This window comes from Meriones unguiculatus, chromosome 21 (assembly GCF_030254825.1).
Source record: "Meriones unguiculatus strain TT.TT164.6M chromosome 21, Bangor_MerUng_6.1, whole genome shotgun sequence".
NCBI lineage: Eukaryota > Metazoa > Chordata > Mammalia > Rodentia > Muridae > Meriones > Meriones unguiculatus.
Genome location: NC_083368.1, coordinates 29045277 through 29065487, shown reverse-complemented (window position 1 = coordinate 29065487; position 20211 = coordinate 29045277). Strand labels below are relative to the sequence as shown.

At 41.1% G+C, this 20211-nt stretch overlaps 1 protein-coding gene across 3 annotated transcripts in view; it reads left to right on the top strand.

Annotated features, from left to right (window-relative positions):
* The window catches only part of LOC110555238 (ATP-dependent translocase ABCB1), a 65633-nt gene that overhangs the window by 10498 nt on the left and 34924 nt on the right, over positions 1 to 20211 (top strand). The window contains exons 5-16 of one of the 3 annotated variants that reach the window (XM_060373881.1): positions 513 to 570; positions 3783 to 3974; positions 4685 to 4856; positions 5697 to 5821; positions 9051 to 9222; positions 12918 to 13031; positions 13176 to 13286; positions 14817 to 14942; positions 15033 to 15236; positions 15501 to 15671; positions 17378 to 17539; positions 18877 to 19029. In XM_060373881.1, coding sequence (XP_060229864.1) covers positions 513 to 570; positions 3783 to 3974; positions 4685 to 4856; positions 5697 to 5821; positions 9051 to 9222; positions 12918 to 13031; positions 13176 to 13286; positions 14817 to 14942; positions 15033 to 15236; positions 15501 to 15671; positions 17378 to 17539; positions 18877 to 19029 — 1760 coding nt within the window. Of the gene's footprint in view, positions 1 to 512; positions 571 to 3782; positions 3975 to 4684; positions 4857 to 5696; positions 5822 to 9050; positions 9223 to 12917; positions 13032 to 13175; positions 13287 to 14816; positions 14943 to 15032; positions 15237 to 15500; positions 15672 to 17377; positions 17540 to 18876; positions 19030 to 20211 lie in introns of those variants that run through there. The other 2 variants (XM_060373882.1, XM_060373883.1) reach the window with 2 other exon arrangements.

Genomic DNA, 20211 nt, shown 5'->3' with positions numbered 1-20211 from the left:
ATATGAATACATACATATGTAAAAGAAAGTTTGATAGCACATACACGGAAATGTTGCACAGTGGTTATCTGTGTTTATGTGTGGATGGTTAATATTTCGGGCTTTCTCACGTCTTTGGTTCAGACTGTTAGCACTTCCCGATATTGGATGTTTTATTCTTCTTGATAATTCTGAAGTAACAATAGGAGTAGAGATATGCAGTGTTAGTGTTTAAATATGTGCCCAAGTGTCTGGTCACACTGGTAAAATTTATCTGTCACTGTGAGATTCTTCTTGAAAGTGAGTAATCGCTGGGTGCAGGCTATGTGTAGTTATGCATGGCTAGCAGGGCAGTGTTTGAACGAGTGTCGATAAAGCTTGAGTTAGACCTGAATTGAGTTTAGCTGAGTCACTTGAATCCTTTTTTTGTGTAAATTTTCAAGTGAAATGAGTTTGGTTTCTTTTTTCTATGCTTATTTTTGTTGGAGACCAAAGAGGCATAAATGGGCCAGCTCTGTTTTCTGGTTGTCTAGGTGAAGTCAGCAGTACACAGATCATCAGCAACAGCAGTCTGGAAGAAGACATGGCCACGTAATTCAACATTTTTTTTATTCTTTCATTAATCTTTCCTGCATTAACCCATTATAAAGATCTATTCGATTTTTCACTCTTATAATATGATTTGAAGTTGAATTAAGAATCCTTGTTTGTAGCTTTGTAATTATTAGTTTACATCTTGCACAGTTTCCCTAGTAATAATGATACTAAGATTGGCCCACAGGAAGATTTTAAAGTCAGCATCTAATTCTAAATAATGAACTGAAACATCCTAGAATAAATAATTGTTTAATTTTGACCTTGGCTTACTTTGGGGAAATGCTTTGTTAATGATTTACCCTATTGGGAGTTTGTTCCTCAGAATATCTTGGGACAAATGTGCAAAGATCTAGGACAGTATTCAAGCAATAGGATTCTGCATTATGCTATGAATGGTTTGATATGTTCAAAGGAAGTTGAGACACTGGATTATATTAAGAAGTTAAGAAGCTAAGACTCTGAATACTATTGCACAGAGGCAGTATTTTCTTTTTTCTTTTTTTTTTTTTCAATAAATAGCAGCCCCCAAAGGGCTACAGTTTTTATTTTCCTTGAGCAGAATGTACAGAAAAACCTAAACTGGAGTTCAGAACGAGAGAAGTAATGCAAGGTCAAGTCCAAGCACACGGTGCCATCACTGCCTTCATCTGCATATTCCAAGGCCTTCGCTGAGATGCTTTTACCTCCTTATTCCACTCTGAGAGCCGTGCTCTAGGAGGCTCCATCTGTCACGCATTTGACAGGAACCCAGAATTATAATAACGGGTGTGATGGAAGGACTGAAGTATTTATAAATATCCCACATTCACAACAACAGAAAAAAAAGCAAGGAAAACATTTATGAATATTTGAGAGATCATACATCAAAGGAGGAAGGAAATGAGAAATTGCTTACTGTTATCCAAGGAAAATTGTAAGCTGATAAGACAGAGCATCACCGTGTAGAGCCTGTTTAGAAGCCCAGCCCGGAACACACTTTATCAGCCCCCTCAAGAAGGAATGAGGGTCTGCCAAACTGGTGGACTGCTCCAGGAAACACATTGTTCATCTCCAGCTGGGATTTACTTCATTGGCTCTGTTACGACGCAAATTCTTTTTTTTTTCATCAATTACACTTTATTCATTCTGCATCCCCCCATAAGCCCCTCTCTCCTCCCCTCCCAATCCCACCCTCCCTCCTCCCTCTGCTTGCATGCCACTCCCCAAGTCCACTAATAGGGGAGGTTCTCCTCTCCTTTCTGATCTTAGTCTGTCAGTTCACATCAAAAGTGGCTGCATTGTCCTCTACTATGGCCTGGTAAGGCTGCTCCCCCCCCCCAGAGGGAGGTGATCAAAGAGCAGGCCAATCAGATTATGTCAGAGGCAGTCCCTCTTCACATTACTGTGTAACCCAATTGGACTCTGAACTGCCCTGGGCTACATCTGTGCAGGGGTTCTGGGTTATCTCCATGAATAGTCCTTGGTTGGAGTATGAGTCTCTGGGAAGACCCCTGTGTTCAAATTTTCTTGTTCTGTTGCTCTCCTTGTGGAGTTTCTGTCCTCTCCAGCTCTTACTATTTCCCACTTCTTACCTAAAATTCCATTCACTCTGCCCAACAGTTGCCCATCAGGCTCAGCATCTGCTTTGATAGTCTGAAAGGCAGAGGCTTTCAGAGGCCCTCTGTGGTAGGTTCCTAGGTTGTTTCCTGTTTTCTTCTTCTTCTGATGTCCATCCTCTTAAGGCAGTATTTTCTATATTGAGACAGCTTCATGTTCCCCTTCCTCCCTCTTCCTTTGAGACATGCTCTGACTTCACTGTCCAGGCTGCTCTCAAGCCTGTAGTATTCCTTCTGAGTCTGCCTTTTAAGGGCTGGAATTACAGGTTTAAGCAACAAGGCCCAGTTAACAATAATATCTGGATTGTTTAAAATACATTACCAAGGAATCATGGACACACTCAGCACTGTGAAGGTATTCCCAGGAGGCTTTTGAGCTTAAAACCAGCCTGGGCTACGTTGTAGCCAGATTAGGTTTCAAAATAAACCTAAAAAAATATAAATAAGAGAACAAATAAATAAGACTGGCTACATTATAGCAAGACTCTTTTAAAAATTAAACTAAAAAATATAAATAAATGAGCAAAGAAATAAAACTAACAGATTGTTCCCTAGCCATAAGGTACACCACGTGTTAAATGGGGTTACTCTTACTATATGATCAGCACATGAAAAATAATTAATTATAGATGTATCTACTAATGAGAAGTATTCTTCTTGTACCATATCTTTTTATCAAGTTATAAGATGTAACAGGGCACAATATGTTAGCAGGATGGCCGATAGGTTGAGCACAGGACTGTGAATGTCTCATCAGAGACTGTCTTCCTTTTAACTAAGCATTTTGATGCTTTCCTACAACACACTGAATTTTTCAGAAGGTAACAAGTGAAACTTTTATTTTTAATTGGGGAAATCTGTGCCCTATCATTCACTTTGGAAGGTTTGCCTTTAGTCTAGCATTAACTGAGTGGAGAAGCCCAAGAGTTGTTTGCTCTGGTGATTGTGAAGATTCTGAACAAGACAGCATCAATTCACCTTTTCTTGATTTAATTTGAGGCCTTTCATTTTTCCTTGTTTCAATTTAAATTAGAAGGGCCTGCTCTTTGATTCATTAAGACATTTTAGGGCAGTTAATAATGACTAATTGAGCAATACTATTAGTTTTCATCTGTGACTTAGCAGCCACAGTCTAGCAGGAGTTCAAAGGGCGTGGACTCACTCCCGTCTCTGGTTTGCACTTTCAGACAAACTCTGTTGCTTATATCCCTTGACAGGAAGACAACCTGAAGGTCTCACTGCCCATGAAGCTGATGTCATGAGATCAGCACTCTAACAAATGGCATGTCCTACCGGATGCCAGTTCACTAGGCACTCTCTCATAGTAACTATGTTCTCTGCATTATTATATGCAAAGAACCATTTTATGTAAGCACCATTTTACCAGCTAGGAAATTGGGGCATAGGATGGGAGGCAAACTGCCTGAGCTTACAAGGTAGTGAAGAGCCGGCATCTATTTGTCTGAGTGCGGCAGCTGTCAGTAATTCCTCTACCTTGGTGCAGATGTAGGTGGATACTGACCATTACAAAGCCGTTAGTGACCATTACAGCTGCTTCTTTTTTGTGAAGGAGGGTGGGCTACCAGCACGTACAGCGTCCTTGTTTTTCAGGTATGCCTACTATTACACCGGGATTGGTGCTGGTGTGCTCATAGTTGCCTACATTCAGGTTTCGTTCTGGTGCATGGCAGCCGGAAGACAGATACACAAAATCAGGCAGAAGTTTTTCCACGCTATAATGAATCAGGAGATAGGCTGGTTTGACATGCACGACGTCGGGGAGCTCAACACCCGGCTCACAGAGTGAGTACCTGGCTTTTGGCTGGAGTCTGATGTGGTCTCGTTCTCAGTGCTGTGGCGGAGACGCACCAGCTCTGTCAGGACTGTCGGTGCATCACTGAGCGGAGGAAAGCCCTTGTGCCCGGTACCTGGGTCTTCCACAGCTTCTTGTCCAGGGCATGGGAGGATGGAGGTGGGGCTCCTGTTTGCCTGGCACTGAGGGATTAGACTGGCAGAGTCAAGACACACTCAGCGAGCACAGCAGTGATGCACAGGGGAGCGACAATGTGGGCTGTCCAGCCCCGCTGAGCCCTCTCCTGCCAGGGTTCCTTGGACTGCAATGGAGAGAAGGAAGGAGCTTCTGTCTGTCTATCATCCTCTGCTCTACAGAAGACACGATGAACTCAAAGATTGCCTTCATAGAGGACAGAGCCAGATGCACGCAGAGAAATCTCTGAGCAGTTTGAAATTTCACAGTGAATAGTCTTAAATGTCCCTTGTTCATAGTCTGAGGCCATGTGGGCCTAGAATGAGGCCACAGCTGAGCTAGCTTCATAGAATACTGTTGATGACAAATCTCCTACTGGAAACCGACAGCCTGTCAAGTGAAGTGTATATATACAAAGATTCTAGACATATACTTTACGTCAGACTTGGTGATGCAATGCAAAATTGGATAAGTTCTATGTTTCCAAATCTGACATTACTTGTAACATGATCTCTTTCTTCTTTAGTGATGTGTCCAAAATTAATGATGGAATTGGCGACAAAATTGGAATGGTTTTTCAGTCCATAACTACATTTTTAGCGGGTTTTATGGTAGGATTCATAAGTGGTTGGAAGCTAACCCTTGTAATTTTGGCTGTCAGCCCTCTTATTGGATTGTCATCTGCTTTGTGGTCAAAGGTAGGTGAATCCACCTCTCTTAGCCCTCTCCAGACAAGAGGGAGGGTCTTTTAAACTTCTGCTTAACAATCAGCAGAATAAGCTGACCCAACCCCACTGAGCTAGTACTTGTGGAAAGGGGGCCTCGTATATAAAAGACATGCTGAGCCGGAAAGATCTGTGCCCAGGAGAGAACAGCACCACATTCACTGTGCAATAAAAGTGGCCTTCCTGTGACTACACTGCCCCCCTTCCCTCGTGGTTTTTGCAGGACTTACTGTCACTCTCCAGGGCACAGCCTGGCTTGAGTTGTACTTTTACCCGATGAGCCCTCTTGCCAGCCTTTGCCAGCCTAAAAGCTTGTTTTTCTTGATTGATCTTCCTGCTTAGTAGAGCATTGAACAGGTTAGATTCAAACCCTTCAGAATGTAATAAAAGTTTATTTAAAACGTGTAGGATGCCTTGTAGATAGATGAAGAAAAGAGAGTGCAGCTGAATCTTATAAGAACTCCACATTGCTTCAGTTACTGGGGCCTCCAACTTACTCCCTGCTCTGCCCCGTCTTAGAGTCTCAGGTTGTCGGCTGGGTTAAAGGGTCCATGCACTCCTTTGAGGAGCTGTTTCCCATTGTCGGCTGGAGGCTATCTTCCCAGACGCCTTGGGCAGTTGGCCCAGAGTCTTCTGCCCAGGATTCTCTTCCTTGCCCAGACATTGGGGCAGCTAGAGGGTACTGGTGGCATTCACAGATCTTGCTCCTCATGGTTAATGTGCAAGCAACATATTTGAATCTATTGGTTTTTTACTTTGCAAAAGGTAGAGTTGTTAGGCATCCGAAAATAACACAAGATTGCACTTTGACAGGTGTTGACTTCATTTACTAACAAGGAACTCCAGGCATATGCCAAAGCTGGAGCAGTTGCTGAAGAAGTCTTAGCAGCCGTCAGAACCGTGATCGCATTTGGAGGACAAGAGAAAGAACTTGAAAGGTTTGGGTTTCTTTCGCTAGGAATTTAAAATTCTGTGTCATTGCTAATGTTCTGGAAAGTTGCAATTCTAATTCTGCTTTCCTAGTGCATGCCTTTAGAAGAAGGGAGTGTGTATGTTCTGTTTCCTTTTTGCATTGGGATGTTTTGAAAGCCTGTGTTTTCATTCTAAGAGAAGGAGGGCCTGGTACAGAAACTACGGATAAGGAAGTGTCCGGTACACAGACAGTCATTAGTTTAAGAAGTGAAAGACTGAAGAGAGAGATGGGGGTATTTTTTCAGAGTGAAATGTGCTGAAATGTGCTTTGATAGGGCTGGAGAGATGGCTTTGTGATTAAGAGGGCCTCCTGTCCTTATGGAGGACCTGAGATTGGATGGGTTCAAACACCTGTAACTCCAGCTCCAGGAGATCTGACCCGCACCCCTTTTGGCCTCTAGGGGGTGACATATGCATCCCCCAACACACATACATAATCTTTCAAAACATGTTCTGATAAGAGAAATGTACTTGAGGAACTTGAGGAGAGCACATTTAAATATGGTAAAGGAATTCCTCTTAGAGGAGAATTCAGCCAGCCTGACACCTGAGAGATGAGACATTTGCCATGGCTAAGGCAGAGATGAGTCATCTAAATCTCCCAAGATAGCAAAAGTTTCTGTAGGGTTTGGGATATATCATTACAAAACTTCTGCATCTGAAGCCATCAGTCTGTCCTTCTTTCCCATCAAAATATCAGGTGTGGGAGGAAACTGGCTGGCATGGAATAGAAATTTAACCACAATTGTGAATGCCTTAAATGCAGCAGTCAGAATAGATTCATTATGTTACATTCAACATTTCTTTTTTTCTCTTGCATTTTTCAAATCTGTTTCTTTCTCTATATGGAAGCTTTTTGCTTTCGTGGAATCCTGTGTGGAGATTGCTGGCTTTGTTTCCTGAGTGACCAGAATCCTATTCTGAAAGTCCTTACTTACTCCTAAATGTTCAAGAATATGCCCTACTTTTTCTCTAGCAGTTTCAGACCCTCAGGCCTTATGTGTAGACTGCTTTGTCGTGGAAATTTCTTGTTTCTCTTTTAACTAAGGCAAGTAGTTTTTCTGGGTATAACAGCCTTGGTTATTAGCTTTCAGAATCTGACTGTATCACTCTAAGCCCTTCTGGTATTAAAAGTTTATATTGAGAAATCAACTGTTACTCGGATTGACTTACCTCTGTATATGATTTGGCCCTTTTCTCCTGCCGTTTTCAGTTCCTTTTTTCTCTTCTTTCCTTCTTTCTTTTCTTTCTGTGTTTTTAGTGTTTGAACTATAACATGATATGAGGAGTTGTTTTTGTTTTGCTTTGTTTTTTCTGGTCCTGTCTCTTAGGTATTCTTCATGTGTTTTGTACCTAGATTGACATCTGTTCTAGATGTGGCAAAATTTCTTCTATAGTTTTTGTTGGAAATATTTTCTGAATCTTTGGCATGAAGTTCTTCTACGCTCATCATTCATAGATTTGATCTTTTCATGATATTTCAAAGTTCTTTCATGTTCTTTTTATATGTTTTAAAAAAAAATGTATCATTGTCCTTGACTGAATGATGAAATTCTTTTACCTTGACTCAAGTCTTGCTAGACTGTCCTCCACATTATTCAGACTCTTCGTAAGTAAGGCTTTCCACTAGCTTTTGATTTGACTTACTGAGTTTCACGTTTTGAGCGTCATTTTGTTTTGCTTTTTCATCAGTGTTTCTGTCATTATTGAATTCCATTTTCATATCTTGAGTTGACGTCCATATTTCATTCAGCTGCTTGTATGCTCTTTGAGGGCATTCATGTTCTCCTTGAATTCTGGGAATGTGATTATAGTTGTATTTTTTTAATTCGTTGTTTGGAATTTCAGCTGAGTCACTGTCCACACTATAGTTTTTGGATGCTACATGTTGTCTTGGTTTTTCATCTAATTTTTGAGCTGGATATTGTCCATCTGGAGTTAGTTTGTTAGCAGAAATTGTTATTGTTTTTTGTTTCCTTGTTCTTTCTGCGTCACCTCTTTTTGCTGAGGGTCACCCAGCACTTTTAATTGGAGTGTTGTGGTTTCTGTCACTCCTTAGGGGTGCTCTTTCTATCAGTTTGCTCAGCTAGGACAGAGAGCTAATAAGCTGGGTAGCTTAGTCAGATTAAGCCTGATGTGCTGGCAGTGTGTGGCTCCATCGTTCTGCTCTTTCATGTAATTTAAGCCTGATCCAGGTTGTACTTCTTGTAGAGCTTAGGGTTTCTCACTGCTTCACCTGCAGGCCAGTCTGTGTCCCCACTGTCACAGGGTGCCTGTAGCTTTCTTGGTCTGTACCTACTGTATGTGTAGAACAGCAATCTTAAAATTCACATATCTATACACACAAGATAAAGCTATACTGCTTGCTTTTAAGAAAGAGCACTTTGCCATGCAGCCCTGCCTGGCCTGGAGCTCTCAGTCCTTTCACCTGGGTTGCCTAGGTTCTGGGATTATTGCTGTGTGGCTCTAGGCCCATTTAGTGCAGTTTCTTTAGGTATCAAACACTTGGTTTAACATGTCACAGTTTCCATATCGTGTGTAATCTTCCCGTTGGCCCTTCTAGCACCCCAAGAGAGCAAGCTGGCTTTAAAGCTTCCTTAAGGTTCAGAACTTTAAACTGCTTTCTTATGCTAAGATTTTCCAGCATTATATATCTAGTTCATGAACTATTGGCTCCTTTTCTTTTCTCTTTTCCCCCTTCTTTGTTCTTCATCCTCTTCTTTCTCTTTTCCTAAAGTCTTCATTCTCCCCCCCCCCCCACTTACAGCTTCTTTTTCCTTCTACCTTCTTTCTCGGTACCCCTACTCTTTTCTTCTCTCCTCCTCCTTCCCCAAGTAGGACAGGCTGGACTGGAACTTGCAGTCCTCCTGCTTCAGCCACGCTAGTGCTAGGATTACAGGCACCACCACGACCAGCTGTTTTTCTTGTATGTGCAATAATAGGTACTTTTGATATTTTTTATTATTTCGTTATTATGAAGGCCCCCCAAAGGCACAAGCCTCAGTCTTCTCTTCAACAAAGGAATAATATAATAATAGTATGTCTTAGGGGTAAGGTGTGGAGAAAAGAAGAAAACGCTTGTGTACTACAGGGCTGGATGCATTCCAGTTACTCAAGTAACTCTTGTCATGTTAGCATAGTTTGTTAAATTTATGAATGGAGCATATGTAATAATTTCTGTTTTTTTTTTTTCAGGTACAACAAAAATTTAGAAGAAGCTAAAAATGTTGGGATCAAGAAAGCTATCACGGCCAACATTTCCATAGGTATTGCCTACCTGTTGGTCTATGCCTCATATTCACTGGCGTTCTGGTACGGAACCTCCTTGGTCCTCTCAGACGAATATTCTATTGGACAAGTGCTTACTGTAAGTAATATGTAATTTATAAGAGGAGTCCTCAAAAATGACAATTAAGTTGAGTGGTTTTAATTTGACCTTAGAAGAATGTGCTTTGAAAAACTATTAAATACTACAAACAAATGTTCATTCAATAATAAGAAAAAAAGTCTTCATCTTGAAGCGTCACAAACCAATGTCTTAGTCACTGTATGATTGCTGTGAAGAGATGCCATGACCAAGGTAATTATTTTTTTTTTAATTTATTTAATTTTACTGTTTTGTGTGCGTTAGTGTGAAGGTGTCAGCTCCCTTGGAATTGAGGTTACAGACAGTTGTGAGCTGCCATGTGGGTGCTGGGAATTGAACCTGGGTCCTTTGGAAGAGCAGATAGCGCTCTTAACCACTGAGCCATCTCTCCAGCCCCCAAGATAACTCTTATAAAGGAAAACATTTAATGGAGGCTAGCCTACAGTTTTAGAGGTTTAGTCCATTATCATCATGGTGGAAAGCATGGTGGCACATAGGCAGACATGGTACTGGAGAAGTAATTGAGGGCTACATCCTGATCTGAAGGAAGAGACAGAGAGAGAGAAATGAACCTTGAGCTTTGAGCAGCCCATCCCCAGCGACATACTTTCTCCAACAAGGCCAACCATACCCACACCTCCTAATCATTTTAATCTTATCAGAGTTCCATTCCCTGGTGACTAAGCATTTAAACATGAGCCTAGGGGGTGAATGAATGAGCCTAAGTTTGAACTCTCTACTATCTCACTGTGTCTTTTATCTTATTATTTGTGGTCTGATGTCTGTCTGTCTGTCCTTACAAAGAGCTCTTTCCTCTATATTCATTGAACAGCACAGAAAACATTGGAAAAGAATGAGGATTCTTTTTCAATGAAAAAGGATTCTTTTTCAACGAAAAATTGAATAGAGGTTCACAAGGAAAGATGCTATTTTACTGACCTCAAATAGCAGGCAGACATGATCAACCTAGACCCACATGTTGTTTCCAACATTTATGGTGGATACTTGTTTCCTTTAAAGTTGCTTTCAACTCATTGTCTGTATTTTCGCAAGTTATTACCAAAACACACACACCTATGTAATTCTTCTGAAATATAGAAAAGTTGATTGTTTAACATGTCTGAAGTCCAAGGCATGGCCAGGTTGGTTACTTTGCTTTCTTAACAGCAAGTTACACTTAAACCCTATGCCGTAGGGTAACAGAGTCACTATATGGTTTTAAATGATTTTAAAGCATATTATTAACTTGGTTACAGGGTCTGGCAAAAATGTAGTCTCTGAAGACAAGAAGTGTTTTCAAAAAAGATAATTCCCAGACCTGTAGCCTGAATACCATTAACATTAGCTACCTGTCTGCTATGAGCTTACATTTAGTGGGATGGTCTCATTTTGACAAGCTTGTACTGAGTGCCTCCCTTATATCTTAATCTCTTATTTTTTTTTCTCTTCTCTTCCCTTCTTTTCTTATTTTCTGATTTACTATTCAAATAAAAAACGAATAATAAAAATCTTTTGCATGGCAGCTGATGAACCTTAAAGATCTGTAGAAACGTAAATCGTTGCTCTTTTTAATAGAATATTCTATTTAGAGGTTTCCCACATTGGAGGACTGTGCACAAGTAAAGGCAGTTTTCTTTCATTTGAAGACAATTAAATAATTTATAAACAAAGCTCAATCTGTGATAGCCAGCTCCTTTTTTTTTCCTTCCTAAGCACAACCGTGTTGAGTTCATGACCACGGCCACCTTTTTTTGACTCATTTAATGTAATTCCATTTTTTATATTTTCTCATTTTCACTATGTAGTCCAGGTTCTCCTCAAACTGGTGATTCTCCTGCCTTAGCTGTTGACTTTGGCAACCATAGGTGGGCACCACATGTCTGGAAAACAATTCTCTTCATCAAAATTTAGATTTGTAGGGGCTAGAGAGATGGCTCACTGGTTGGTGGTGCTGGCTGCTCTTCCAGGGGACCGGGGTTCTTTTCCCATCACCCACATTGCAGCTCACAGCTGTCTGTAGCTCCAGTTCCAAGAGATCTAGCACCCTCACACAGGCAAATACCAGTGCACATGAAATAAAAATTAATAAATTCTTTTTAAAATTTTAGAATTGTAATACAGAAGCAATAATTGCCTTTATTTTTTTTTTAACCTCATTTAACACCATTTATGAGGCTGTTTGATTAGGAACAGGCTTTACTGCTCCCTTCACCAGTTTTTAAGGTAGCTTAAATTTTTATTTTATTTCTAATTATGTGTATGTATAAGTATGTATTTGTCATATGCATGTGTGTGTGTGGGTGCCACAGGAGACCAGAAGAGCTAGAGTTTCAGGTGGTTCTTAGATGGAGGTTATGAACAGCCCAACATGGGTGTTGGGAACCAAACTCATGTCCTTTGCAAGAGTAGTGTGTGTTTTTAACTGCTGAGTCATATTTTCAGCTGGTAGGGTAGTTTTTATTTTTAAGCAGCCATGTTTGTTTGTTTGTTTGTTTGTTCTTGTTGTTTTGTTTAAGAACTTAGGTTGTAATAAGAAATGTGTCCTGCTTAGTGTGGTGTAGAGAAACATTTTTGGTTGGTTTTCCATATGCTGAGTGTAGAACCCGGGCTTTGTGTATGTCAGCCTGAGCAGCAGCACTTCTCCTCCTGAAGGACATCCTCTGCTTTGGATAATCGATATGTATCAGATGTTCGCTGATCAGGAACATCGGAACAGCGCACGCAGGGTTCTATTCCAGACTCGCTGTGTTCAGGTTCTAGCTGGACTTTCCCAGCTGAGTGATCTGGGAGCAACTGCCTAAGCTCTTCTAAGGTTTCTCTTCTAAGCCTCCTCTGTCAAACAGACATGACAGAAGTATGTGCCCTAATTTCCAGCCTTGTTGTGAAGACTAAGTGTAGTCCACAGTCATGTTCCTGTATGGCTAGGAAATGAGTCCTGAAATCAGTTCTTTAAAGCTCCAATAGAGCAAAGTCAAGTCTTTAGGAACAAGAGGAAAGTATTTTGAATAAAACAAAGAAGAAAAACCCACATAGCCATTTGTTAGATTTCAAAAAGAACACAGCATAGGGAGATGAAGTAGGAGCGTGGAGTCGTGCCTTATGTGTGTGCTTCATGAGAGAGCATCTGCAGAGGCAGTAGCACCATATGCACCGTAGACAGAGCAGGTCGACTTGAAGACCAAAGACTTGAAGAGAATATTCTGAAGATGAACAGTGCCAATTCCGGTACAGACCTGGTCGTTTTAGTCTTGTGAATATCTAGGTAAAAATGTTGAACCTTTGGAAGAAAAATACAAATTTTCAATTTAGTATGATGACTGTATAGAAATTATACTCTTGTGTAATGAAGCACAAATAAGACTAATTCCAAATTCCAAGCACATTAAGTGTTTAAACTTAAATTCACACTGATTTTTTTCATTCTAACCAAAGAATCACAGCTATTTCACTTTTGTTGACTACAGTGTTATACTTTTATATATGTCTAAAGTGGAATGGTTAAGTTCAGCATAGCTGATTACCAGGATTTGAACTTGAATCTCTTAGTCACAAACTTAAAATATTTTCAGTACTTAGTATTATTATGTTATCTTTGTTGCTTTCAAATGAAATTGGTTGTGTTAGAAGCAAAAGAAAACATGAGAAAAATTGTACTTAAGCTCTCAGTAATGCATGATTTGGTCTCCCTTCCTCAGATCTTCTTTTCTGTATTATTGGGGAATTTTAGTATTGGACATATGGCTCCGAGCATAGAGGCCTTTGCAAATGCAAGAGGGGCAGCCTATGAAATCTTCAAGATAATTGATAATGTAAGTCTAACCTGTCTATTTATCCATCTACTTAAAAGGGTTTTCTGATTGAGTCAGTTTCACTATTACATCCTCTCTCCACAAATTGTCACTGCAAAGTAGTTACTGTAACCTGGTGATCTCCTAAATTATTTTTCTGCTTAGGAGCCACGCATCGACAGCTTCTCAACGAAGGGACACAAACCAGACAGTATAATGGGAAATTTAGAATTTAAAAATGTTCACTTCAGCTACCCGTCTCGAAGTAAAGTTAAGGTATGGTGATAAACGGTAGATCTATGATTCAGTAATCTGTTGGATAGAGATGCTACTTTAGATATTTTAAAACAAAGGAAATAATCACATATTGTTGGGGGATAGTCTGATGATTGTATTTTGATGCAAATTCCTGGCTCTCAAGATATATATATCTCTCAAGATATATATATATATATATATATATATATATATATATATATATATATCTCAAGCCTGGATATACCCACCCTTCCTGTGTAAACCTGCCTAAGACATTATACCAGATTGGTTGATTGAAGATCTAAAACTCATGTCTATCTTGTTTGCCTTTCTGAATGAGGGCATCGGAAGAGGGAGAAAACAGGGAACAGGACAGGTGCCTACCATGGAGGGCCTCTGAAAGACTCTGCCCAGCAGGGTATTAATGCAGATGCTAGGACTCATAGCCTAACTTTGGGCAGAGTGCAAGGAATTTTATGAAAGAAAGGGGAGATAGAAAGACCTGGAGGGGACAGGAGTTCCACAAGGAGAGAAACAAAACCAAAATATCTGGGCCCAGAGTTTTTTTCTGAGACTGGTCCAACCAAGTACTGGTCATGGAGATAACCTAGAATGCCTGCAGAGATGTAGCCGATGACAACTCAGTCTCCAAATGGGTTGCATAGTAAGGGGAACAGGGACTGTCTCTGACATGAACCCAGTGGCTGGCCCTGCAGGGAGCAGCCTTACCAGGCCACAGAGGAAGACAATGGAGCCAGTCCTGATGAGACCTGATAGGCTAGGATCAGATTGAAGGGGAGGAGGACCTCGTCTATTAGTGGACTGAGGGAGAAGCATGGGAGGAAATGAGAGAGGTAGGGCAGGATTGGAAGGGGGAAAGGGAGGGGCTACAGATGGGATACAAAGTGAGTAAATTGTAATAATTAATTAATTTTAAAAAGAGGCCTAAAACCTGGGCAGGGCAGAATGGGGTCGGAGTGGCTAAGGTTCCCAGGCTTTGGGAACAGGAAAATCAGGGGAAGAACACAGGAAGAGAGGAGCAAGGAGGAGGCCACAATGGGTTAGCGTGGAGAAGAAATCACATGGGCCAAGAGAAGGACTCCAAGGAGAGCGTGGATGGAGAAAACACCAAAATGAAAAATAAGAGCAAGTATTTATAAGATTATGGATGGAAAGTAGCCCAGAAAAGGATAAAGGTTAAAGGCGGATGGCACTGGGTGGGGTTTGGGAGGTAGAGGTGGTGAGGTTATTGAGACAGCGTAGGTAAAATATCTGCCCAGCCCAAGGTAAAAAAAGGCAATTATAAAATTTCACAGGTGTCTGTGTCCTATTAATTGTGATAGTGGGTTAAACAATTCCACTGAAATAATTAGAGGGCCAATAATAAATAACATCGTTTAGCTCAACACCAAATATTTACTACAACAACATATATTTTATATATTTAAATCCAGTATTGAATTCAGCATTCAGCTTCTAGAATGTATGTCCGTCAGTCTGTCCTTTGAATTGTCCTAACTAACGCTGACTTCTCCCGTGCCTTCGCAGATCTTGAAGGGCCTCAACCTTAAGGTGCAGAGCGGACAGACGGTGGCCCTGGTTGGCAACAGCGGCTGCGGGAAAAGCACCACTGTCCAGCTGCTGCAGAGGCTCTACGACCCCACAGAGGGCACGGTGAGTGGGCACGCAGCCCGCAGCAGTTGCCAGGGCCCAGCGTTCTGGCTCCGTGATCCTAAAGCGTGAAACTCACACGTGTTGTTTCAGGTCAGTATCGACGGACAGGACATCAGGAGCATCAACGTGAGGTATCTGCGGGAAATCATCGGCGTGGTGAGCCAGGAACCTGTGCTGTTTGCCACCACGATCGCTGAAAACATTCGCTACGGCCGGGAGGACGTCACCATGGACGAGATTGAGAAAGCCGTCAAGGAGGCCAACGCCTACGACTTTATCATGAAGCTGCCCCACGTGAGTCGTGCCTGACCGCTCTCACCCCAGGCTCAGAGAGTAGAGCTGGCCTGAGGAGGTCCACGTGAACTCAGGAAGCCTCTCTGAGCTGGAAGAACTTCCTTCGCAGGGGCCTCCCCTTACCTTGGGTCTTAAGCCCTCGCCTCCCTAACGTGATAGCTGTGCACTTCTTGCGCATCATCTTGGACATCCCAGCTCGAAATGTGACCCGAGACAGTTTGTTGCTTTGCTTTATTTTCCTGTTTTCTGGTTGTTTAATTGTAGAAATTTGACACCCTGGTTGGCGAGAGAGGGGCGCAGCTCAGTGGGGGACAGAAACAGAGAATCGCCATTGCGCGTGCGCTGGTCCGCAATCCCAAGATCCTTTTGTTGGATGAGGCCACGTCAGCCTTGGACACAGAAAGTGAAGCCGTGGTCCAGGCCGCTCTGGATAAGGTCTGTGAGCTCTGTACTTATAAAGGTCTGAATTACAAGAATAATAGTATTCCATTTTTTTTCATGTGACTGTGTAGGTGTGTACGCATTATGCAAGTAAACATGTATGCACATGTGTCCTCCTTAATTGATCTCCTTTCATTTTTTTGGCATGAACCTAGAGCTCACTGATTTGGCTGGCAATACTGGCTAGTCTATGAGGCTCAGTATCTTTCTGTGTCTGACTCTTGGGAGCATGCTACTTTAAAAAAAAAAGTTTTATTTATTTTCTATTTGCTTTAAGTCTATACAAAATATTTTGATCATGGTCTCCATTGTTATTGTTTTGTTTTTGTTTCGTTTTTGAGACGTGGTTTCTCTGTGTAGCTTTGGCTGTCCTGGAACTAGCTCTGCAGACCAGGCTGACCTTGAACTCAGAGATCCACATAACTGCCTCCCAAGTGCTGATATTAAAGGTGTGTACCACTACGTCCAGCTTTGATCATATTTATTTATTTATTTATTTATTTCAATTTGTTCACTTTGTAACCCATCTGTGGCCCCTCTCTTGTCTCCTCCCAGCCCCCCCCCTTCTCCCACTCCGCCCCTTCCTTAGTCCCCTGATAGGGGAGGACCTCCTCCCCTTCTATCTGACCCTAGACTATCAGGTCTCATCAGGGCTGGCTGCATCATCTTCTGTGGCCCGGCAAGGGTGTCCCCCCACCATGGGAAGGTGATCAAAGAGCCAGCCACTGAGTTCATGTCAGAGACAGCCCCTGTCCCCCTTACTGTGTAACCCACTTGGAAACTGAGCAGCCTATGGGCTACACCTGTGTAGGGGTTCTAGGTCCTCTCCATGCATGCTCATTGGTTGGAGTATTGGTCTCTACAGGACCCCCTAGGCCCAGGTATTTTGGCTTTGTTATTCTCTCTGTGGAATTTTTGTCCCCTCTAGGTCTTTCTATCTCCCTCTTCTTCCATAGGATTCTGGCATTCTGCCCAAAGTTTGGCTATGAGTCGCAGCATCTCCTTCAATACTCTGATGGTAGTCTTTCAGAGGCCCTCTGTGGGAGAGTCCCATCCTGTTCCTTGTCTTCTACTTCAGAGGTTTATCCTGATGTTAATCCTTCTGATTGAGGATTAAGCATCTTCCCTACGGTCCTCCTTGTTGTTTAGCTTCTTTAGGACTATAGACTTTAGTATGTTTATCCTATATTATGTGGCTAATATCCAGTTATAAGTGAGTATATATCATATGTGTCCCTCTGCTTCTGGGTTACCTCGCTAAGGATGATCTTTTCTAGATCCCACCATTTGCCTGCAAATTTCATGATTTTCTTGTTTTTAATTGCTAAGTAGTAGTCTGTCCCCAAACCCAACTCTTCCCAGATCCTTCCTCATCTTCCTACTCACCTGACTTCATGTTCCCTCTCTTCTTTCTGTAAAAACAGACAAGCAAGCAAAAACCATGTAGTTTATGTCTTCTGACTATGTGATCGATGCACTGAGTTTTACTCCACTGAAAAAAACTGATTTTTCCTTTCCCACAGCTATCAGATTCGAGTAGCTTCTTGGCTACAGTGAAAATTAGTGAAACCATAGGCTATTTTTTTGGAGCTTTCTTGGCTCTATAATGTTGAAATCCTGCCCTTTAGTAAACATAAGATGAAATACTGAGTTTACATATAACAATTCATGTATCAGAAGCCAGATTTCTCTCTCCTCAGGCTAGAGAAGGCCGGACCACCATTGTGATAGCTCACCGCTTGTCTACAGTTCGTAATGCTGATGTCATCGCTGGGTTTGAAGATGGTGTCATTGTGGAGCAAGGGAATCATGATGAGCTCATGAGAGACAAGGGCATTTACTTCAGGCTTGTCATGGCACAGGTACAGCCGAACTCTAGAAATGTCCTACTTTATATTGGTGATGACATGGTACTGCTATTTGATGTTATAGATAAATTTCACTTGCTTATCTTGAAAAGCATAAAACGTGCTTGGATATCCAGAACCAGGCAAGTGTTCTATGTTACTTTTTCTAGGAAAGAGGGAAGCTTAAAAAGAGATAATTAAAGTTTAACAACATTTTGAGATGAGCTAGCCCTGGTAGTAGCTCCTAGCCACATTTGGCTACTGACGGTTGAAGCATTGGTTAATCTGGATTTTAGAAAATTGTTTTTAAAAAAATTAATTAATTAATTATTTTACATATATGTGTGCTCAATCTATAGGTCACTTGTATGCCAAAAGAAGGCATCACATCCCTGTGGTTGCTGGGAATTGAGCTCAGAAGAGAAGGCCGTGCTCTTAACCACTGAGCCATCTCTCCAGCCCTGGAATATTTTTAAGTACAAAATGACACTGGAATCCTGAAGGCCAAGTATTAAAAAAAAAAAAAAAAAGCAAAAAAGCATACCATAGCAATAATATATCTTGGATTTGTTTGATTAAATATATAATTAAATTGACATTTATCTATTTTCCCGTTTTCAAATGCGGCTGCTAGGAAATTTTAAATGACAGATGTGACGCACATTACAGAATGTTCCACATCACCATTGCTGATACCGGTTCCAAGCAAACTTAATTGGCCGAATGTCCCAGGGATGGAGGGAAAGTTTTATTTAGCTTTCTGTTGCTGTGATAACGTACCATGACCAGTCACAACTTGGGGAGGAAAGGGTATGTTTCATCCTACAGCTTATAGTCAGTCCATTGCCCAGGGAAGTCAGGCCAGGAACTCAAGGGAGGAGCTGATGCAGACACCATGGAGGGACGCTGCTTACTGGCTTTCTCCCTCTGGCTTGCTCAGCCTCCTTTTTCATACAGCCCAGGATCACCTACCCAGGTATGACACCACACACAATGAGGTGGGCCCTCCCTTCTCCATGATAAATCAAGAAAACACCCCACAGACTTGTTTAAAAGCCAGTCTTAAGGGGTCATTTTGATTAAGCTTCCTTCTTCCTAGATATGCCTGGGTTTGTATTCAGTTGACAGCAGCACAGCAATGACTATGTAACAGCCATTTTATTTGGGAGCAGTCTTTTTCATTTTGTGGTTGGTTTTAATTGCAAATAATATTACAGGAGAAAGCGTAGCGGCTTAACTTCTTTTCCCATAATAACTTGAAACATTTCATTATTCCTTAATGCTCATGAGTGAATTATTTCCCTTGTTTAACTGTACCTAGCCAACTTCTCTGTCTATCTTATTTGTTTTAGACTAAAGGAAATGAAATTGAACCAGGAAATGACGCTTATGATTCTCAAAGTGACACTGATAACACTCAGTTGACTTCAGAAGAATCAAAATGTACTTTAACAAGGAGATCAACTTGCTGGAGTATCCAGGGACAGCAAGACCAAGAGAGAAAAGTTAGTACAAAAGAGGGCCTGGTATGGATGTGGCTTGTAGTCTTAGTTATAAATCCTCTCACACCTCTCCTTGTGACTATTAGCTGGGTTAGTTGGGGCTGGGATAGGCGGAAAAATGAGATATAACTGCTTAGAATCATTCTATCATATTTTCTAGGTTATTTCAGAAACCAAAATCATAACCTTTTACAGTCAGTTTAGAATTTAAGAATAAGAATTCATATGAAGTTTTCTAAATGTTTGACTTGTGTAAAGAATCCGCAGTGGTCTGTATTAGTATTGCCCTTGTTGCTATAACAAAAATAACTACTAAAGTAACTTCAGGGAGGAAGGTTTATTGTATCCCACAGTTTGAGGGTGTAGTTGATGACAATGACATCACAGTCAGGAAGCAGAGAATGATGAATGCTTGCATTTGCGTCCTTTCCCTTTTTAGAAGTACTCTCACACCAGTTAACCAAATCTTAATCGTCTGCTGGGTTATCTGAATCATCCCCTAAAACTGGCAATAATAAGCTGTCATTGTCAGGAATTTCTAAAGTCAGAAATGTTGGCTACATTTTAAGGAATTAGTAAAAACATGTTTTTTGTTTGTTTGTTTGTTTGTTTTTGTGGTGCTAGGGCCTCCTCCATTCTAGTTAGACGTCTTACCAATGAGCATGTCAGCCCTCATTTTCTATCTACTCTATCAAGTAGTATGCAGCTCTTCCTTGTATGCCTGCGTGCTCTTAGCATACATAAAGATGCTGGACAGATGGAGAGGGCTAGAGTACAGCCATAATATATTTAAATAAACATATAGCCCACCAAGAGTATGTTTATGACAGAAGCACATATTCTTTATAACCTCAGATGTCAGTAAAATCAGATTATTATATGTTTGAGCAGTTTAGTAATTTTTAAAAAGATTGAGGCTCTGCTGGATGTGCCAGTAAATTTTCTTTGCCGTTTGTTCCTAATTGTAAATATTCTTGTCTTCTGAATCCTAGGCTAAGAGTATTGGTCACAACATCATTGTTTGTGTTTCTGGGTTTTTTGTTTTTTTTTTTTATGAAACTTGTCAGAATTGGGTTCATAAATAGTACTACCAGTCAATAAGGAATAGTGTTATATTCATTAATGATAATATGGATAGATGAAGCCATAGATGACAAATTTAACTATCAATTTTTAAATAATACT